This window comes from Myripristis murdjan, chromosome 20 (assembly GCF_902150065.1).
Source record: "Myripristis murdjan chromosome 20, fMyrMur1.1, whole genome shotgun sequence".
NCBI lineage: Eukaryota > Metazoa > Chordata > Actinopteri > Holocentriformes > Holocentridae > Myripristis > Myripristis murdjan.
The window spans coordinates 1,394,088-1,413,627 of record NC_043999.1 but is presented as its reverse complement, the minus strand read 5'-3'; the positions used below and the strand labels follow the sequence as shown (position 1 = coordinate 1,413,627).

The 19,540-nt window shown below is 50.3% G+C and overlaps 1 protein-coding gene across 1 annotated transcript in view; it reads right to left on the bottom strand.

Annotated features, from left to right (window-relative positions):
• The window catches only part of dnah5l (dynein, axonemal, heavy chain 5 like), an 80,860-nt gene that overhangs the window by 4,251 nt on the left and 57,069 nt on the right, over positions 1-19,540 (bottom strand). Inside the window, exons 66-86 of the mRNA XM_030079898.1 lie at positions 19,041-19,186; positions 18,662-18,796; positions 18,305-18,406; positions 17,645-17,758; positions 14,393-14,560; positions 14,063-14,167; positions 13,376-13,489; positions 13,116-13,292; positions 11,323-11,517; positions 10,707-10,862; positions 10,436-10,618; positions 8,830-9,000; positions 7,664-7,915; positions 7,408-7,534; positions 7,079-7,200; positions 5,766-5,915; positions 5,413-5,577; positions 4,785-5,002; positions 3,944-3,999; positions 3,503-3,624; positions 721-871 (exon numbers count right to left, since the gene is read on the bottom strand). Of these exons, the coding sequence (XP_029935758.1) occupies positions 721-871; positions 3,503-3,624; positions 3,944-3,999; positions 4,785-5,002; positions 5,413-5,577; positions 5,766-5,915; positions 7,079-7,200; positions 7,408-7,534; positions 7,664-7,915; positions 8,830-9,000; positions 10,436-10,618; positions 10,707-10,862; positions 11,323-11,517; positions 13,116-13,292; positions 13,376-13,489; positions 14,063-14,167; positions 14,393-14,560; positions 17,645-17,758; positions 18,305-18,406; positions 18,662-18,796; positions 19,041-19,186 (3,129 nt within the window). The remainder of the gene's footprint in view (positions 1-720; positions 872-3,502; positions 3,625-3,943; positions 4,000-4,784; positions 5,003-5,412; positions 5,578-5,765; positions 5,916-7,078; positions 7,201-7,407; positions 7,535-7,663; positions 7,916-8,829; positions 9,001-10,435; positions 10,619-10,706; positions 10,863-11,322; positions 11,518-13,115; positions 13,293-13,375; positions 13,490-14,062; positions 14,168-14,392; positions 14,561-17,644; positions 17,759-18,304; positions 18,407-18,661; positions 18,797-19,040; positions 19,187-19,540) is intronic.

The window sequence follows — 19,540 nt, the reverse complement described above, 5'->3', positions numbered from 1 at the left end:
TTGTGATTGATTATGAAATATTGTTTCCATGATACGGAATAAAAAATTAGAAGAAAAAAATTATGAATAACTGACTGGTGGGAAATCTAACACTTCTTTCATGAGCAGCTGTATGATAAGAGGAGTAACTGTATGTCATCAGGGTTTCATGTCCCAGAACGAGCAGCGAGCTGTAATTATCCTTTAATTAGCTGCCGTTTAATCTGAATATTTAAGCGAAACCCTCTTAAGACACAAAGGACGAAACAGAGAGAATCTATTTTTTTGTTAAACATTAAAGATCATCTTTGATTTTCCCAACCAGACCATCACAGCCTGCCTGACGCTGGATTTGCTGTGAGAAAATGAGTTTATTATTGCAGCTTCACCTCAACAAACAACGACAGGAGAGAATATCGATAATATCTGTGTTTTGTTCGTTAGCAGGATTTCTCAAAACTAATGAATGGGTGTGGCTGACATTTGATGGACTTTTTTTTTTTTTTTTTTTGCCATAACTTGTTGTCTGGTGGGGAAGACGGATATCATGAACCTTCCCAATGGAGCTGCATTTACATGTGATTTTATTTGGAAATCAAACCAGGATTTAAAAAAAAACAACCCTTCTACAGAAACTGGGGCGACAGGCGTGACCTTCAGTTTCTAAAAAATCAGCTGTGATGGATAGGGCTGGTGCCTTAAGCCCCGCCCCCTGTGCGGTAAGCAGTAAACAGGTGAGACCCAGCATGTAGCGCAGGCAGCTCCAGTTCACTCCCCTCTTGGCCTCCAGCTCGTCCAGGTGGTTCTGCACAAACTGCATGCTGGAGGTGAAGTCCGCCTGGTTGAACTCGTACGGGATGTTCCAGCCGAGGGGCCCGAACTTACGCCGCTCCTGACGGGACGGGAGAGAGAGAGAGAGAGAGAGAGAGAGAGAGAGAGAGAGAGAGGGAGAGAGGTGAGGACACTGAGGGAGCAGGAATCATGATGCTCTTGCAGTTTATTTTCCTGAGAATGTTTGAAGTCCGTCAGTGAGTCAAACTGACAAACCACATTTAGACATGGAAACACCTGAGAGGAGGAGGAGGAGGAGGTGAGGAAGAGGAAGAGGAGGAGCAGGAGGAGGAGCAGGAGGAGGAGGTGAGGAAGAGGAGGAGGAGGTGAGGAGGTCAGATGCAGTCTTAAAGTTCAGTTAAAAGTTAAAAAGAAGGAGAGAGGGATGGACAGAAAGCAAGGGAAAGAGGAGGAGGTGGAGGAAAGAGGCAGGAAGGCCGAGTGGAGGAGAGAAAGAAGAGGAAAGAGGACAGACACCACAGATATGACAGCTTTGTATTTTTCATGCCTTGCCACCCTAGTTGCCACCCCAATTTCAGACAATTTATTTATTTATTTTTTAATTGTGGCTGTTCGGAAACTCGCTGTTACGAGACTCAAATGTACGAGTGCAAGTAAATGCAGCAAAAGATGACACTCCCACTATTTAAGGAGTTGATAAATAAATAAATAAATAAATAAATATTTCTAATGCCACCTTTTGGTTTTCTATTCAATGCTTTACTCATGTTTTTGAGTTAAAATATCCTCATTTGGGGGTTTTCCAAGCAAATACTGATATATGTGATCGTTTGGTATTAAATCAGCATATATATTTCTGCCACCTCTTAGAGTCTCCATGCCACCCTCTTGCCACCCCATGAATATTTGTCTAGATCCGCCCCTGCGCCACTGGGTGTGGTGGCGTTGGGCCCAGTGAGGTGTGGTGGTGTGGTGTTGGGCCCGGTGAAGTGTGAGGTGTGGTGGTGTGAGGTGTGGTGGTGTGGTGGTGTGGTGGTGTGAGGTGTGGTGGCGTTGGGCCCGGTGAAGTGTGAGGTGTGGTGGTGTGAGGTGTGAGGTGTGAGGTGTGGTGGTGTGAGGTGTGGTGGTGTGAGGTGTGAGGTGTGAGGTGTGGTGGTGTGAGGTGTGAGGTGTGAGGTGTGAGGTGTGAGGTGTGGTGGTGTGAGGTGTGGTGGTGTGAGGTGTGAGGTGTGAGGTGTGGTGGTGTGAGGTGTGAGGTGTGAGGTGTGGTGGTGTGAGGTGTGAGGTGTGAGGTGTGAGGTGTGAGGTGTGGTGGTGTGAGGTGTGGTGGTGTGAGGTGTGAGGTGTGAGGTGTGGTGGTGTGAGGTGTGGTGGTGTGAGGTGTGGTGGTGTGGTGGTGTGAGGTGTGGTGGTGTGGTGGTGTGAGGTGTGGTGGTGTGAGGTGTGGTGGTGTGGTGGTGTGAGGTGTGAGGTGTGTGGTGTGAGGTGTGGTGGTGTGAGGTGTGGTGGTGTGAGGTGTGAGGTGTGAGGTGTGGTGGTGTGAGGTGTGAGGTGTGAGGTGTGGTGGTGTGAGGTGTGGTGGTGTGAGGTGTGAGGTGTGAGGTGTGAGGTGTGGTGGTGTGAGGTGTGAGGTGTGAGGTGTGAGGTGTGAGGTGTGGTGGTGTGAGGTGTGGTGGTGTGAGGTGTGAGGTGTGAGGTGTGGTGGTGTGAGGTGTGGTGGTGTGAGGTGTGGTGGTGTGGTGGTGTGAGGTGTGGTGGTGTGGTGGTGTGAGGTGTGAGGTGTGAGGTGTGAGGTGTGGTGGTGTGAGGTGTGGTGGTGTGAGGTGTGGTGGTGTGGTGGTGTGAGGTGTGGTGGTGTGGTGGTGTGAGGTGTGGTGGTGTGAGGTGTGAGGTGTGAGGTGTGGTGGTGTGGTGGTGTGAGGTGTGAGGTGTGAGGTGTGAGGTGTGGTGGTGTGGTGGTGTGAGGTGTGGTGGTGTGAGGTGTGAGGTGTGGTGGTGTGGTGGTGTGAGGTGTGGTGGTGTGAGGTGTGGTGGTGTGAGGTGTGAGATGTGAGGTGTGGTGGTGTGAGGTGTGGTGGTGTGAGGTGTGGTGGTGTGAGGTGTGAGGTGTGAGGTGTGGTGGTGTGAGGTGTGGTGGTGTGAGGTGTGGTGGTGTGAGGTGTGAGGTGTGGTGGTGTGAGGTGTGGTGGTGTGAGGTGTGGTGGTGTGAGGTGTGAGGTGTGGTGGTGTGAGGTGTGAGGTGTGGTGGTGTGAGGTGTGAGGTGTGGTGGTGTGGTGGTGTGAGATGTGAGGTGTGGTGGTGTGAGGTGTGGTGGTGTGAGGTGTGGTGGTGTGGTGGTGTGAGGTGTGGTGGTGTGAGGTGTGAGGTGTGGTGGTGTGGTGGTGTGAGGTGTGAGGTGTGAAGTGTGGTGGTGTGAGGTGTGAGGTGTGAGGTGTGGTGGTGTGAGGTGTGAGGTGTGGTGGTGTGAGGTGTGGTGGTGTGAGGTGTGGTGGTGTGAGGTGTGGTGGTGTGGTGGTGTGAGGTGTGGTGGTGTGAGGTGTGAGGTGTGAGGTGTGAGATGTGAGGTGTGGTGGTGTGAGGTGTGAGGTGTGGTGGTGTGAGGTGTGAGGTGTGGTGGTGTGGTGGCGTTGGGCCCAGTGAGGTGTGGTGGCGTCGGGCCCGGTGAGGTGTGGTGGCGTTGGGCTTGGTGAGGTGTGGTGGTGTGAGGTGTGGCGGCGCTGGCAGACGTACCTGCACGGCGCTGTGCAGGAAGGCCACGGCGTACAGCAGAGGTCTCCACTGCGGCAGGCTGCTCACCTCCAGCTGCTCCTGGGAGATCCCAGCGTACGTTCGCTTCAGCCCCGCCTTCATCCCTGCACACACACACACACACACACACACACACACACACACACACACACACAACAGGATAAAACACACATCATAACAGTTTGCTCTGTGTATCCTAATAATCCAGGTAAAGTAAACTGGAATGGACAGAAGGAGGAGGGATGTTCCTTCTGTTGTTTCTCCTTGATCCTCATGCATCAACATCATCATTGTTTTCTGTCTGAGCGATGAACTGCGGCGCTGAATCCACCAATCAGGAAGGACGGCCGGCGAGCCGACCAATCAGATGGAGGGAATTAAATAAAACGAGCAAACATGGAAGAGAGAGAGAGCAGATTTTACCGAGAGGAGGCTCGTTAGTGAACTTGATGGAGGACTGGAGGAACGTGATGGGGAACCTGCACACACACACACACACACACACACACACAGGGATGATGCACGTTATTAATGACAACTGACAAAATAGAGAAAACTGGATGTGAAAAAAACTTTTTGCTTAACTGAAATAAATATAAAAATGAGGCTTTACAAAAAAACAAAACAATAAACTAAGTGAATCTATATAGTGTGTTTACAAAACTAAAAATAGTAAAGTAAACTAAAAATAAAAATGTCTCAGTGAAAACATTTTTTTAAATAGTTTGATGATTTGTTGAGTTTTTATTGTGCAATATTTTTTCTGACTTTGTTGAAAAAAAATTTATCCATAAACTCTAGATTACAAAAAAGAGTAAAACCCTGAAACGAATGAGTAATTTATCTAAAACTAAGCATTTTCATAAAGTAAAAACTCAAACCAGCGAAACTGCTTTAAAAAGTGATTCAAACTAAACTGAAACTGAAGCAAAAAGTCAAAAAAGTAAAAAAAAAAAAAGTAAAAATAAAAACTAAAGAAAAATGCAAAACTATAATAATTTTGGTTTAAATTAAAGATCTTTTTTTTTTTTTTTTTTTTTTTTTTTTTAGATGAGGCAGCACAGATTCAACAATTCCACTTTTGATTTGAGCACCAAGTCAGAAACGGCAAAATGAGTCCATATCCATTTTTTCATTTTGGTTTTTCAAGTGTTTTTTTTTGTTTGTTTGTTTGTTTGTTTTGCTCGTTTGCTTTTATTTTGAAAAACAGGTGACTGATGATGTGTAAACTGTTTCCTGACGTGCGTCGGCGCCCGGCTCTCACCTGGCGTGCACGTCGGTCGTCACCCACAGCCGGAAGCCCTCGTGCACGCTCTCGGCTGTCGCCGTGGTGACGGTGTCCAGGAGCTCGTCCAGGAAGTCCAGGCCCAGGTGGCAGTTCTGGAGGAGGAGCCAGCCGCCGTCCGTCATGCTGTGGGCCAATAGCCTGCGAGCGTGGAGCTCCTGGCCCTGCCCCATGGAGATGGGCCTGCATGGCGCCCCCTGCAGGCACACACGCAGGGCGGGACGCTGTTCACGTGCTCACCCCGTGCTTTTATTACGATCAGGACAGGAGCTGCTATCTCTGATAAGCCTCACGTTTTTTTTTTTTAGGCTAATTTTTTTCTCAGCTGCCACCATCAACATTCACACTGGTTTCTATGAGCCCACCAGTCACAACCAGGAAATCAGATACAGAACTTCTTCAAAAACTTGATTTATTCATTAGCATATTGGAATAGAGTCATGTCAACATCACTGGCCTCTTGTGTTTTTTTGTGAAATGAGACAAAAAACTCTTTGTTGACTTTATTTTGGACAGGAAAAGAGCAGGACAATTTTTTAAAAAAGTCAAAATGAATCAAAAACGGCGGTGTGTGTGTGTGTGTGTGTGTGTGTGTGTTTCGTGGCACCTTGCTCTTGGCCAGCCTCTCGATGTTCTCGGTCGGGTCGGAGCCCGTCGACAGCAGGCAGACCAGCGGCGTCCTGCAGTCGCTCTCTGCCAGCATGGCGTCCAGATCCAGAACCAGGCCCTCCGCGTACTGCCCACCCAAACACTGAGAGATGTAGCGCCGCGCCTGCACACACACACACACACACACACACACACACACAGCATAAGTGTGACGCCGCCTGCTGTCTATATCTCGGCTCTCCCAGGGTTCCTGAACGCAACACATTGATAAGACTTTGTTTCAAGATAAAGGTTTGCAGTCTGAGGTGAGGTCTGATCGGGTCTGATCGGGAAACGGCGGTGATCAATAACCTGAGCGATGGTCCTGTCGGGACACCAGCTCCGGATCAGCAGAAGCTTCCGGAAGGTGTCCAGCTTCTCCTCGTACCCGTCAGGCAGCGGGGCGTCCTCCGGGGCCGGCTGGTCGAACCACGATCTCCAGGCACGCTCGTTATGACTCACCTGGACACACACACACACACACACACACACACACACAGAATATAAAGTATCAATAACTGATGCTCTTCTATGTACTCTATATCTACTGCCTGTTTAAGTAGCTGCTGAAGTTCTGTGTGCTGTGGTTCTACCTCAGTGAGAATGTGCAGTGTCTGCTCTGTACCTGGGCCGGGATGCGTTGTATATCTATGTGAGGTATATCTATGTGAGGTATATATATGTATTTTATATCTATGTGTTGCGACTCTGTACCTGGCTCAGGATGTGCTGTATATCTATGTGCTGTATATCTATGTGTTGTATATATATATATGTGCTGTATATCTATGTGTTGTGGCTCTGTACCTGGCTCAGGATGTGCTGTATATCTATGTGCTGTATATCTATGTGCCGTATATCTATGTGTTGTATTTCTATGTGCTGTATATCTATGTGCTGTATATCTATGTGTTGTATATCTATGTGCTGTATATCTATGCGTTGTATATCTATGTGCTGTATATCTATGTGTTGCGGCTCTGTACCTGGCTCAGGATGTGCTGTATATTTATGTGTTGTATATCTATGTGTTGTATATCTATGTGCTGTATATCTATGTGTTGTATATCTATGTGTTGTATATCTATGTGTTGCGGCTCTGTACCTGGCTCAGGATGTGCTGTATATCTACGTGTTCTATATCTATGTGCTGTATATCTATGTGTTGTATATCTATGTGTTGTATATCTATGTGTTGTATATCTATGCGTCGAGGCTCTGTACCTGGCTCAGGATGTGCTGTATATCTATGTGCTGTATATCTATGTGCTGTATATCTGTGTGTTGTATATCTGTGTGTTGCATATCTGTGTGTTGTATATCTATGTGCTGTATATCTGTGTATTGTATATCTATGTGCTGTATATCTATGTGCTGCATATCTATGTGTTAGAGCTCTATACCTGGCTCAGGATGTGCTGTATATCTATGTGCTGTATATCTATGTGTTACAGCTCTATACCTGGCTCAGGATGTGCTGTATATCTATGTGCTGTATATCTATGTGTTACAGCTCTATACCTGGCTCAGGATGTGCTGTATATCTATGTGTTGTATATCTATGTGCTGTATATCTATGTGTTGTATATCTATGTGCTGTATATCTATGTGTTACAGCTCTGTACCTGGCTCAGGATGTGGCTGAAGGGCGGCAGGTGTGCCAGCTGCACCAGGTGCAGCCAGGTGAGGTCCTGGATCCAGCGCCGAGGCTTGGCCTCCACCGAGTTCAGGTCCAGAGAGGCTCCGCCTACCAGGGAGCACGAGGCGTTCACTGACACACCCAAACACAGGACGGAAAAAACATACAGGAGGGAGAGGAGAGGACCAAAACACACAGAGGAAAGGAGGAGAGAGGAGGAGAGGAGGAGAGGAAGAGGAGGAGGAGGAGGAGGAGGAGGAGAGGAAGAGGAGGAGAGGAAGAGGAGAGGAAGAGAAGGAGGAGGAGGAGTGTGACCTTTGATGAAGGTGAGCACTTCAGGCTGGGAGATGTTTCCTGCCTGCAGGTCGACCTTCAGAGCCAACAGCAGAGTGAAGAGGAGACGATGCTGCTCATACACACCTCTGACTGTGTACAGGTACACCTGCACACACACACACACACACACACACACACACACACACACACACACAGTCTGTCAGTCAGTTATCAAATCCAGCTTATGAAAAACTTGTTTAGGACTACATTTCCCATGAGACTTTGCTGCGGGCACCTGGTAGGTGAGGCAGGTGATGGCGTTGGCGATGCGTTGGGAGGTGATGGGCGACCTGGCCGAGCGCCGCATGGCCGAGTCGAAGACGTGCAGGAACTGACGCAGCGCCGTCTGGTACATGACGTTCACCTGCGACAGCTCCACCATCAGGAAGTACAGCAGGCTCCCCCTGCTGGCCACCGGCCGGTACTCCTCCCTCGCACGCGTGATCTGAGCCTCAGTGTGCCCCGCCACAGCCAGCTTCTCCCTCACCTGGACACACACACACACACACACACACACACACACACACAGTCAGCATCTCAACACACACACACACACACACACACACAGACACAGTCAGCATCTCAACACACACACACACACACACACACTCACACACACACAGACACACACACACACACACACACACACACACAGTCAGCATCTCAACACACACACACACACACACACACACACACACGCATACACACACACACACACACACACACACACACACAGTCAGCATCTCAACACACACACACACACACACAGTCAGCATCTCAACACACACACACACACACACACACACACACACACACAGACACACACACACACACACACACACACAGTCAGCATCTCAACACACACACACACACACACACACACACACACACACACACACACAGACACACAGACACACACACACACACACACACACACAGTCAGCATCTCAACACACACACACACACACACACACACACACACACGCATACACACACACACACACACACACACACACACACACAGTCAGCATCTCAACACACACACACACACACACAGTCAGCATCTCAACACACACACACACACACACACACACACACACACACACACACACACACACACACACAGTCAGCATCTCAACACACACACACACACACACACACACACACACAGACACACAGACACACACACACACACACACACACACAGTCAGCATCTCAACACACACACACACACACACACACACACACTCACACACACACACACACACACACACACACACACACACAGAGTCAGCATCTCAACACACACACTCACACACACACACACACACACACTCACACACACACACTCACTCACTCACTCACTCACTCACACACACACACACTCACACACACACACACCTCCTGGGCGGTGCTCTTGGTGACCCTGAGCACCTGGATGAGTGACAGGTCGTCCACCAGCGCCCCCTGTGTGCTGCTGAGCCGCAGCAGCAGGTTCTCCTCCAGCTCCTGCATCCTCCTCCTGTTGGACGTCACCTCCTGCAGGAGCTGCACTCGCTCCGCCTCCAGCTCCTGGGGGGCGGAGCCACACAGACGGGAAGACCACCGAGTCAGCACTAACGAAATAAAGCCACCAGTCTGAACACCTAACCAGCACTGGGACCATTACTGGAGCAAACTGGACCACAGAAGATCTAATTCGCTCTGTGCACAAGACGAGTGACGCACATCCGGTTTCGCCAGATAGCGGCACTTCAGTTTCCGGTCTGTGTAATGGCTAAGCCTAACGCTTACATATTCTCCCGGTGCCTCACGGATTTGCCCAGACTAACGATAAACTATGTCCACCGAAACGTTGCTGCCACTTCCCCCAAAAGCAAACGAGAAAGGGGTTTTAAGTTATACATCTCCAGCTATTTGCACAACATCTGTGCAGTGCAGTGAGTTCATAGGTGTCAGTGTCAGATGTGGGCTACTTGAGCCACTGATGTGTAGTTTGCACATTTATGCCGTGGCTGCCTTCTCTTCGCGGCAGCCACGGTGTTCGATTTAGTGTGTACATTTTGTTTTTCCTCCTCATGCTATTCCAGTCAGCTGCCTTGGAACCCTCCCTTATACGTGCGCGTTCACGGCTCTTGATGAGGCAAACCTGGATTGAGTGAGCGAGTTGATAACCGGTGTCGTGATACCGGTTATTCCTGATCACCATGATCTCTGTTAGTGTAGCCGGACAGGTCTGAGAAATCCTGGGAAAACTGAGCTTGCTTCGTGATACAGGCCTCAGGTATAGTCAGCTAACTTGCCACTGGATACAAAAACGAGATTCATTTTACACAACAAACGTTACGGTGTGATTCGCCTGGTGCTAACCATCTACGTTAGTTAGCTAAAGCTAGCTAACGACCGTTAGCTAACGTTCTCTAAATGACATACCTTCGATGTTGTGCAAATAGCTGGAGATGTATAACTTAAAACCCTTCTCTCGTTTGCTTTTGGGGGGAGGGGAAGAGGCAGCAACGTTTCGGTGGACATAGTTTATCGTTAGTCTGGGCAAATCCGTGAGGCACCGGGAGAATATGTAAGCGTTAGGCTTAGCCATTACACAGACCGGAAACTGAAGTGCCGCTATCTGGCGAAACCGGATGTGCGTCACTCGTCTTGTGCACAGAGCGAATTACCAGTTTGACAGTGATGACTAGCTAACAGGCTAACAGCTGACCTGTCTCTCCAGCAGGATGGCACTGATAACTAGCTAACAGGCTAACCAGCTAACAGGATAACTAGCTGAAAGGCTAACCGGCTAACAGGCTAACAGCTAACCTGTCTCTCCAGCAGGATGACAGTGATAACTAGCTACCAGGCTAACCAGCTAACAGCCTAACAGGCTAACAGCTAACCTGTCTCTCCAGCAGGATGACAGTAATAGCTAACAGGCTAACAGGCTAAGCTAACCTGTCTCTCCAGCAGGATGACAGTAATAGCTAACAGGCTAACAGGCTAAGCTAACCTGTCTCTCCAGCAGGATGACGCGGCCCAGCAGCTGGTCCTCCAGGCCTCTCTGGGTGACGGTGAAGTCGACCACGGCCGTGCGGGCGCTGACCTCGGGGCTGTAGGCCGGGTTGGCCAGCTTGGTGGTGATGTAGAGGGTGAAGCCCTTCATCACGTCCACCTCCTTATCGCCCACCTTCACCTGGGGGGGAGCGGGAGGGAGGGGTCAGGTGTTAGTGCTGTAAAAACCTCAGACTCGTGGCCCTGCAGACACGGGCCGCCCCGCCCACCTTGTACGTGGACCCGGACTTGATGTAGTTCTTGTCCAGGACGTGGTCCAGGACGGGGTCCAGCTCCTCGCCCACGTCCTCCAGCAGCAGCGGCCGTCCCAGAGACAGACTGTCCTCCAGGTGAGAGCGGAAGTGCTTGTGGTTCAGCGACGTCACCTGGACGGGACGAACACAGGGAGAGCTGGGAGAAATGATCCGTTTTACTTCACATTAAATTCCATGACTTTCCATAAAGCGTCTGGAAAATATTCCACAACGTTCCTGGAGAAATAATCAGATTTTCTCTACAGACTCCATGGCATTCCCTGGAATTCCACGATAGATAGATAGATGATTTACTTTATTGATCCCAAACTGGGAAATTCCCAGTCTGGTCCCACGACCAGCAAGGAAATGTTTTTCTTTTTCTCTCAACCTTCACTCGTTTTTCTCTTCCTCATTTTCTTTTTCCTTCCTCCACCTCAGACTTTGGTTCTTTGCTTCCTGACCCGGCAGCATCTCTTTATTTCAACTCTCCCCTCGCTTTATCTCTCCATACTTTTCCCTCCTTTCACTTTCCTCTCCTTTACACCTCCCTCCTCCTCCTCCTGCTCCTCCTCCTCCTCCTCGTCCTGACCTGCAGCTGCCGGTCTCTCTCTCGGTTCTGGATCCAGCTCTTCCCCTGGCCCTGCGGGTCGATCAGCAGCGGGTAGCGCGACGCCTTCGTCACCACGATGCCGTTCTGGACGGACAGGTCGTCGTTGGGTAAACCCTGCAGGCTCCACTCCCCGACGGTGGCGCTGTCCACCAGCAGGCCGATCACGTTCAGGTCCTGCGAGGAGGACAGGAGGGCGTTAAAGGAGAGGTCTCACAGTCATAACCCTAACCCCAAGTCCATGTAGAGATGAAATACTTAAAGTCTTGCTTGATCTAAGTTTTTAAGGAACGCAGACATCCATGAGAAAACCCTGAAGAAGCATTCATGTATATCAATTAGGGCGGTCCTAAACGATCATTTTTATCCCAGTTAATCTATCAACTATTTTTACAATTAGTCAATTAGTGAAACGATTAATTTTTCAAGTAAACTAGCGATTAAAAAAAAAAAAAAAAAATGTTATGTGCGACGTATTAATGTGCATCATTAGGTTTCGTTTCTCAAAGCAACAGGGCACAGTCAAAGTTACCTGGTGTTGCTTTCACTCATTCATGCTGCTGTGTTAATGTAAATTCGCGTTAGTTGGTAATTAGTTAGTCAGACTTAGGATTGGTTAGGGTAGGATAGGTTAGGATTGTCCAGCTCTTTGCTTCCTGTCGTCCTCCAGCAGCATCAGGATGTCGCCGTTCCAGCTGCTCGCTCATCGCCGTGGTGCTGCTGAGGTGCTGTCTCTGCTTTGCAAAGGCTGCAGACAACCAAGTCATTTGGCTTCTCTTTAAAAAATCTCCACACTTTGGACGTCTCTGATCGTCTTTCTGGCTGTTTGGTGCCACTGCTGCCTTCTGCTCCGTCTGAAACGCTCGGACCTGCAGCCTCTGCCATTTTTTTCCACTTCTGTTCATGAACGTCAACGCCTGCTGTACGCTGTTTGTTTGAAATTGATGTAATTGACAACAACTTGACGGTATGTTGTACGGCGATATATTTACGTCACCGATGTAATCGATTAAGTCGATTTATCGGGACAGCCCTAATATCAATACAATATTGTCCCACAAAGGATCATGATCCTGTGTTTTTTTCCCTGCTTTCCACCATGAACTCCCACCTTCTTCTCTCCATGTGAACTAAGCCAGCAGTGGGCATGTCGCTAAAAACATCACTGGCCTTTATGTTGGATTATTCTTAAGGTGCGTGCAAACCTGAAGCTATTTCTTTTTATCGAGATGCGTCTATCGCTTCACTTTGGTCGCGCAGGTCTGTGTTGGTTAAAAAGCTTCAGCCACACTTAATCGCGACGCGACCCCGGGAAAATGAGAAACCCCGGGGAAAACAAGGCCAGAGAAAAAAATTATTTCCTGGTTTCCAGACAACATCAACGCTGATTGGCGGTCAGGAAGCGATGGCTTGAGTCAGGGGGAAGTGAACGTCGCCCCAGTTGGATTTTTTCTACTGGGGCGAAGATATCGAAGATACCGAAGCGACCGTTCGCGTCCTTCGCACCGTCGTCTCGTCTTTGCATTCACTTTGTATGTAATCGCGCCGCTCGAACTATTCAGGTTTGCACGCACTTTTACGATTCTTATTCTTACTCTTCCCTGTGCATACATGCATCACATGCACAGATGCTGCAGTGGTTTTGAGTTTGCGTTCTGCAGTTTGTCCCCTCAGGGCCTCTGTACTCTCCTGCAGTGACTCTGCCTGTTTCTGCTGAACGGATCGCGGCGATGGCCGGCGTGGGTCGGCCGGCGAGAGAGGGGGAGGGGCCTCACCGGGCTGTGCGGGATGTGCCGCCGTGCCATCTCCCCGGTCCACAGCTGCAGCAGCCGGCCGCGGTACTCCTGGTTGAAGGGGCCGGCGTACGACAGGAAGCCGGTGGCCAGCAGCACGTCGCCCACCAGGTGTCTGATCTGGGACTGGAAGGCGGCGCTGCTCTCCGTCCAGCGCACCTGAAACACACAGAGTGGCAGCGCCAGGCGGAGGGAGAGGTGGAGGGGTGGAGGGATGGAGGGGTGGAGGGACCGAGGCTCACCTTCTCTCCTCCCAGCCCGTCGATCAGAGCCGTGGCGTTGGCCATCTTGCGGCGGCAGGCCTCGGCGTCGTCCTGCAGGTCCTGCTTCTCCTTCATGGCGGCGTTGTACAGCGCCTGAGCGTTTAGGGAATTCAGTTTATTAGTCCAGTCATTTTATGAAAAAGCCTAGGACAAATTTTAAGAGAAGCAAACTCAACTGATTCTGTATCCTCAGTTTGTCCTGAGTGAGGGAAAAAAATTCCAAGAAATCCCACTGGTGGAAAGTTTTGAAAATCACCTCTATATGAACATATAATACCAAAAAACACTATTTTTAAAACGGCTGTTTTTTGGTATTATATGGTCATATAATTTCCACCAATTGGATTCCTTGGGACTTTTTCCCCTCACTCAGGACAAACTGAGGATACAAAATCAGTTGAGTTTGCTTCTCTTGCAGTTTATCCTCAGTTGACCCCAATTTTGGCCTAAAATTACTGGACAATATTTGGAAATTTGAAATAAATAATAAAGCAGAGAGATGACGATGCTACACCTCCATTATAAACACCAAAGAAGAAGAAAAAAACATTCTGTGCAGAGTCTGAGCTCAGAAAAACAATTAACAGAAACATTTCAGATTTGTGTGAACAGTGTGAATGCGTGTGTGTGTGTGTGTGTGTGTGTGTGTGTGTGTGTGTGTGTTACCTGCACGGCGTCCAGCTCCTGTTGTTTAGCGTCCAGTTGCTCCTGAGCTTTAGCGAGTTCAGCCTGAGCCACCAGCAGCCGAGCCTCCTGCAGGGCCAGGTTAGCCTGCACACGCACACACACACACACACACACACACACACACACACACACACACACACACACACACAGTTTTAAAACATCTGTTACAGCTGTTTTGGCTCTTGATTTTGTTGTTATTTATGATTATATGTATATCCCTTTTCTGCTTCAGGTTTATTTCTGTGTGTGTGTGTGTGTGTGTGTGTGTGTGTGTGTGTGTGTGTGTGTGTGTGTGTGTGCGTGCGGTACCTTCAGAGGCAGCACCTCCTTGTTGATGGAGAAGAAGTCGACCATGGCCTCGGTCCAGGAGCAGAGTCCGGCCACGTTGCCGCAGATCCTCTTGGCAGAGTCCAGGTTGTAGTCGTCCATCAGCAGGTAGGGCTGCAGCAGCTCCACCACCTCCTCCGTGATGCTGTCCTGCAGGCAGCCACAGGCCACGCCCCCTTTAGACCACTCCCACTACCACGCCCCCTTTAGACCACTCACAGGAAGGCACAGGCCACGCCCCCTTCAGACCACTCCCACTGCCATGTCCTCTTTTGTTATAGACCACTGCCATTCCCTCTTTTGTTGTAGGCCACTCCCACTGCCACGCCCCTTCTGTAGGCCACTCCCACTGCCATGTCCTCTTTTGTTATAGACCACTCCCACTACCACGCCCCATTTAGACCACTCACAGGAAGGCACAGGCCACGCCCCCTTTAGACCACTCCCACTACCACGCCCCATTTAGACCACTCACAGGAAGGCACAGGCCACGCCCCCTTTAGACCACTCCCATTGCCACGCCCCTTCTGTAGACCACTCCCACTGCAACATCCCTTCTGTAGACCACCCCCACTGCCATGCCACCTTTAGACCACTCCCACTGCCACGCCCCTTCTGTAGACCACCCCCACTGCCACACCCCCTTTAAACCACTCCCATTGCCACGCCCCTTCTGTAGACCACCCCCACTGCCGCGCCACCTTTAGACCACTCCCACTAACACGCCCCCTTTAGACCACTCCCACTGCCACGCCCCTTCTGTAGACCACCCCCACTGCCACGCCCCCTTTAGACCACTCGTAGGAAGGCACAGACCATGCCCCCTTAGACCACTCCCACTGCCACGCCCCTTCTGTAGACCACTCCCACTGCCACATCCCTTCTGTAGACCATTCCCACTGCCACACCCCTTTTTTTGTTATAGGCCACGCCCCCTTTATACACCTCTAGCACTGTCACTCCCCCTTCTGTAGACCACTCCCACTGTCATGCTCCCTTTCTGTTGTATTGTAGGCCACTCCCACTGCCACACCCCCTTTTAGGCCACTCCCATTGCCACATCCCCTGTTGTTTTAGGCCACTCCCATGCCCCCTTTTTTAGTATAGGCCACTCCCACACCCCCTTTCTGTTAGAGACCACTGCCACTGCCACACCCCCTTTTTTTGTTGTAGGCCACTCCCACATCCCTTTGAGTTGTAGGCCACTCCCACTTCCACACCCCTTTTTTGTTGTAGGCCACCCCCCTTTTTTGTTATAGGCCACTCCCACTGCCACACCCTCTTTTTGCCCTTTCCCACATAATCTTGTGTAAGTCTGTGAACCCATTTGCACCTCTTTATGATAGGCCACTCCCCTTGCCACGCCCCCTTTCAGCCGGCTGGCATGAGCACAAACCCACCGGTCCACCAGAGGGAGCCGTGTCACCGAGGCGTCACAACGACACGCAGCAGCCTCAGCCAGCGGTCAGCAGGTCCAGAGGAACGTGTGTTTGTTTGTGTGAGCGTCATCAGAGCAGCGCCGCTGTGTGGCGCCGCGCGGTGATACGGCAGCGGTGATACGGCAGCGGTGATACGGCAGCGGTGATACGGCAGGAAGTAGTTCTGCCATGTTGGAAGCCAGGGGGCTGAACAGGTGTTGTTGTTGGTCCTTCAAATCTACTTTCCACATCAGCACGGTGTGTGTTCTCCGGTGTGTGTTCTCCGGTGTGTGTTCTCCGGTGTGTGTTCTCCGGTGTGTTCTCCGGTGTGTGTTCTCCGGTGTGTGTTCTCCAGTGTGTGTTCTCCGGTGTGTGTTCTCCGGTGTGCGTTCTCCGGTCCGGTGTGCGTTCTCCGGTGTGTGTTCTCCGGTGTGTGTTCTCCGGTGTGTGTTCTCCGGTGTGTTCTCCGGTGTGTGTTCTCCGGTGTGTGTTCTCCAGTGTGTGTTCTCCGGTGTGTGTTCTCCGGTGTGCGTTCTCCGGTCCGGTGTGCGTTCTCCGGTGTGTGTTCTCCGGTGTGTGCTCTCCGGTGTGCGTTCTCCGGTGTGTGTTCTCCGGTGTACGTTCTCCGGTGTGTGTTCTCCGGTGTGCGCTCTCCGGTGTGCGTTCTCCGGTGTGTTTTCCGGTGTGCGTTCTCCGGTGTGCGTTCTCCGGTGTGTTCTCTCCGGTGTGTGTTCTCCAGTGTGTTCTCCGCTGTGTGTTCTCTGCTGTGTGTTCTCCGCTGTGCGTTCTCCGGTGTGCGTTCTCCGGTGTGTGTTCTCCGGTGTGTGCTCTCCGGTGTGCGTTCTCCGGTGTGTGTTCTCCGGTGTGTTCTCCGGTGTGTGTTCTCCGCTGTGTGTTCTCCGGTGTGTGCTCTCCGGTGTGTGTTCTCCGGTGTGTTCTCCGGTGTGTGTTCTCCGCTGTGTGTTCTCCGGTGTGTGCTCTCCGGTGTGTGTTCTACGGTGTGTGTTCTCCGGTGTGTTCTCCGGTGTACGTTCTCCGGTGTGCGTTCTCCGGTGTGCGTTCTCCGGTGTGTGTTCTCCGGTGTGTTCTCCAGTGTGTTCTCCGGTGTGTGTTCTCCGGTGTGTTCTCCGGTGTACGTTCTCCGGTGTGCGTTCTCCGGTGTGCGTTCTCCGGTGTGTGTCTGGAGCGTTGGTTCTGAGGTGAATCGAGGTCAGGTGGTCTGATTTTGGATTCTTGGCGGTGTCTCACCTGTGTTCACTGACTGACGTGTTTCCATCACAGGTGATCATCACATTTCTCTTTATTCAATGAACTTTTTTTTTTTTTTTTTTTTTTGTGGAGCTGCAAATAACAGCAGGCTGTGGGAGCAGAGTGACGGCCGGCGGCGGGGCTTCCCCTGCCCGAAACACATCCACCACCACAGTCACATCACTAATCCACCGCTTAGCACGTCTGTGTGTGTGTGTGTGTGTGTGTGTGTGTGTGTGTGTGTGCTGCAGCTGCACATAGTGCTATAAAAGCTGTTGATGGCAGCAGCGTGAGATGTGAGAAGGGAGTTTCCCTCTGACACACACATGACCTTGTGTGTGTGTGTGTACGTGTACGTGTGTGTGTGTGTACGTGTGTGTGTGTATGTGTGTGTGTGTGTGTGTGTGTGTGTGTGTGTGTGTGTGTGTGCAAGGTCACCGGAGGGGGTTTTAACTAATCCTACAATGCATGTGTGTGTATCAATCTGCCAGTGGCATGTGTCACTATGGCTGGTGGTGTGTGTGTGTGGGTGTGTGTGTGTGTGTGTGTGTGTGTGTGTGTGTGAGACCTTGCTGAAGTTGAGCAGCATGCTGAGGAAAGAGGAGTTCTGCATCAGCTTCAGCGCCTCGGACCAGGAGGGTCGTGGACAAGGTCGCTCGGGGTCAGAGGTCACCGGGTCGACCTGAGGACAGACAGGAGAGAAGAAGAAAAAGAAGAAGGAGAAGAATAAGAGAAGGAGAATACGTTGGAAAAGGACCAGAACAAGTAGAAGAAGGAGGAGCAGGAAGAAGAAGAAGAAGAAAAGGGAGGAGGAGGAGAGGGAAAAAGAAAAAGAAGCAGAAGAACAAGAGAAATCTGAAATCTGAAATCTTTAATGTGTGATTTTAAAAACGGTTTGTTGCAAAATAAACCTCCTTAATGGGCCAAACATGCAAACTCACTGATACGGTCCTTTGTTTCACGTCTAATTTTGTCTCTTTCAAAATAAAAAAAAAATCTAATTTTCTTCAGTTTAGATCACCAGACTGGAAAGGCCATAAACTGTGATACTGAATTATCACCAGAATTTATCACCAACTGGTCAGATTACAGGAGCCGTGCTGGGCTTTTTTGTGTTTCTTGTGTTTTTTGTGTTTCTTGTGTTTCTTGTGTTTTTTGTGTTTCTTGTGTTTTTTGTGTTTATTGTGTTTTTTGTGTTTCTTGTGTTTCTTGTGTTTTGTGGGCGGACCTTCCTCTGGAAGAGCAGCAGCACGGCGTCCATGATCCTCATGATGAGGTGAGGAGGTTTCTGCAGCTTCCGCACGGTGGCAATGTCCGCCGGCTTAATGGTCTGAGAGAGAGACAGGGAGAGAGAGAGAGAGAGAGAGAGAGAGAGAGAGAGAGACAGGTAAAGACAGACAGGGAGAGAGAGAGAGTTTTATTTAGTGGTAATCTGTGTCCACGAGCTTGATGCTTCCAGAAATAGGGAGCTTTGTGTATATATATTTTTGGAATAGTACGTGTGTGTGTGTGTGTGTGTGTGTGTGTGCGTGTGTGTGTGTGTGTGTGCGTGTGTGTGTGTGTGTGCGTGTGTGTGTGTGTGTGCCTGCAGTGCAGCCTCTGCAGCCTCCAGTGCAGGTTTGGCAGCTTCCAGTTTGGACTCTGCTGCACTTTTATCAGCCTCGATCTCGTCCACGATGAGCTGAGCCTTATCCTTCACCTTCTGCACCTGCTGCTTCACCTGTGTGTGTGTGTGTGTGTGTGTGTGTGTGTGTGTGTGTGTGTGTGTGTGCATGTAGGGATGAAGAAATACAATGAAAAGAATTAGTAAAGTAATATTAAGGTCAATCAATAAATAAAAAATAATTACAGTAAAAATCTACAAAAAATAAGAAATCAGACAAAAGGAAATAAGAAACAGAAACACACACACACACACACACACACACACACACACACACACACACACACACACACACACACACCTGTTCAGCAGCCTGGGCCTTGGCGGTGACCTCCTGCAGGACTGCGTCTGCCCTGCTGGAGGCGACGGCGAGCTCCTGCTCCTTCACCTGCAGCTGCTCGGACAGCAGCTTCACCGCCTGCTCCGCCTCCAGCAGCTTACACAGACCTGTCAATCAAACACCTGTCAGCTGAAGCTCCGCCTCCAGCAGCTTACACAGACCTGTCAATCAAACACCTGTCAGCTGAAGCTCCGCCTCCAGCAGCTTACACAGACCTGTCAATCAAACACCTGTCAGCCCGAGCTCCGCCTCCAGCAGCTTACACAGACCTGTCAATCAAACACCTGTCAGCTGCATCTCCGCCTCCAGCAGCTTACACAGACCTGTCAATCAAACACCTGTCAGCTGAAGCTCCGCCTCCAGCAGCTTACACAGACCTGTCAATCAAACACCTGTCAGCCCGAGCTCCGCCTCCAGCAGCTTACACAGACCTGTCAATCAAACACCTGTCAGCTGAAGCT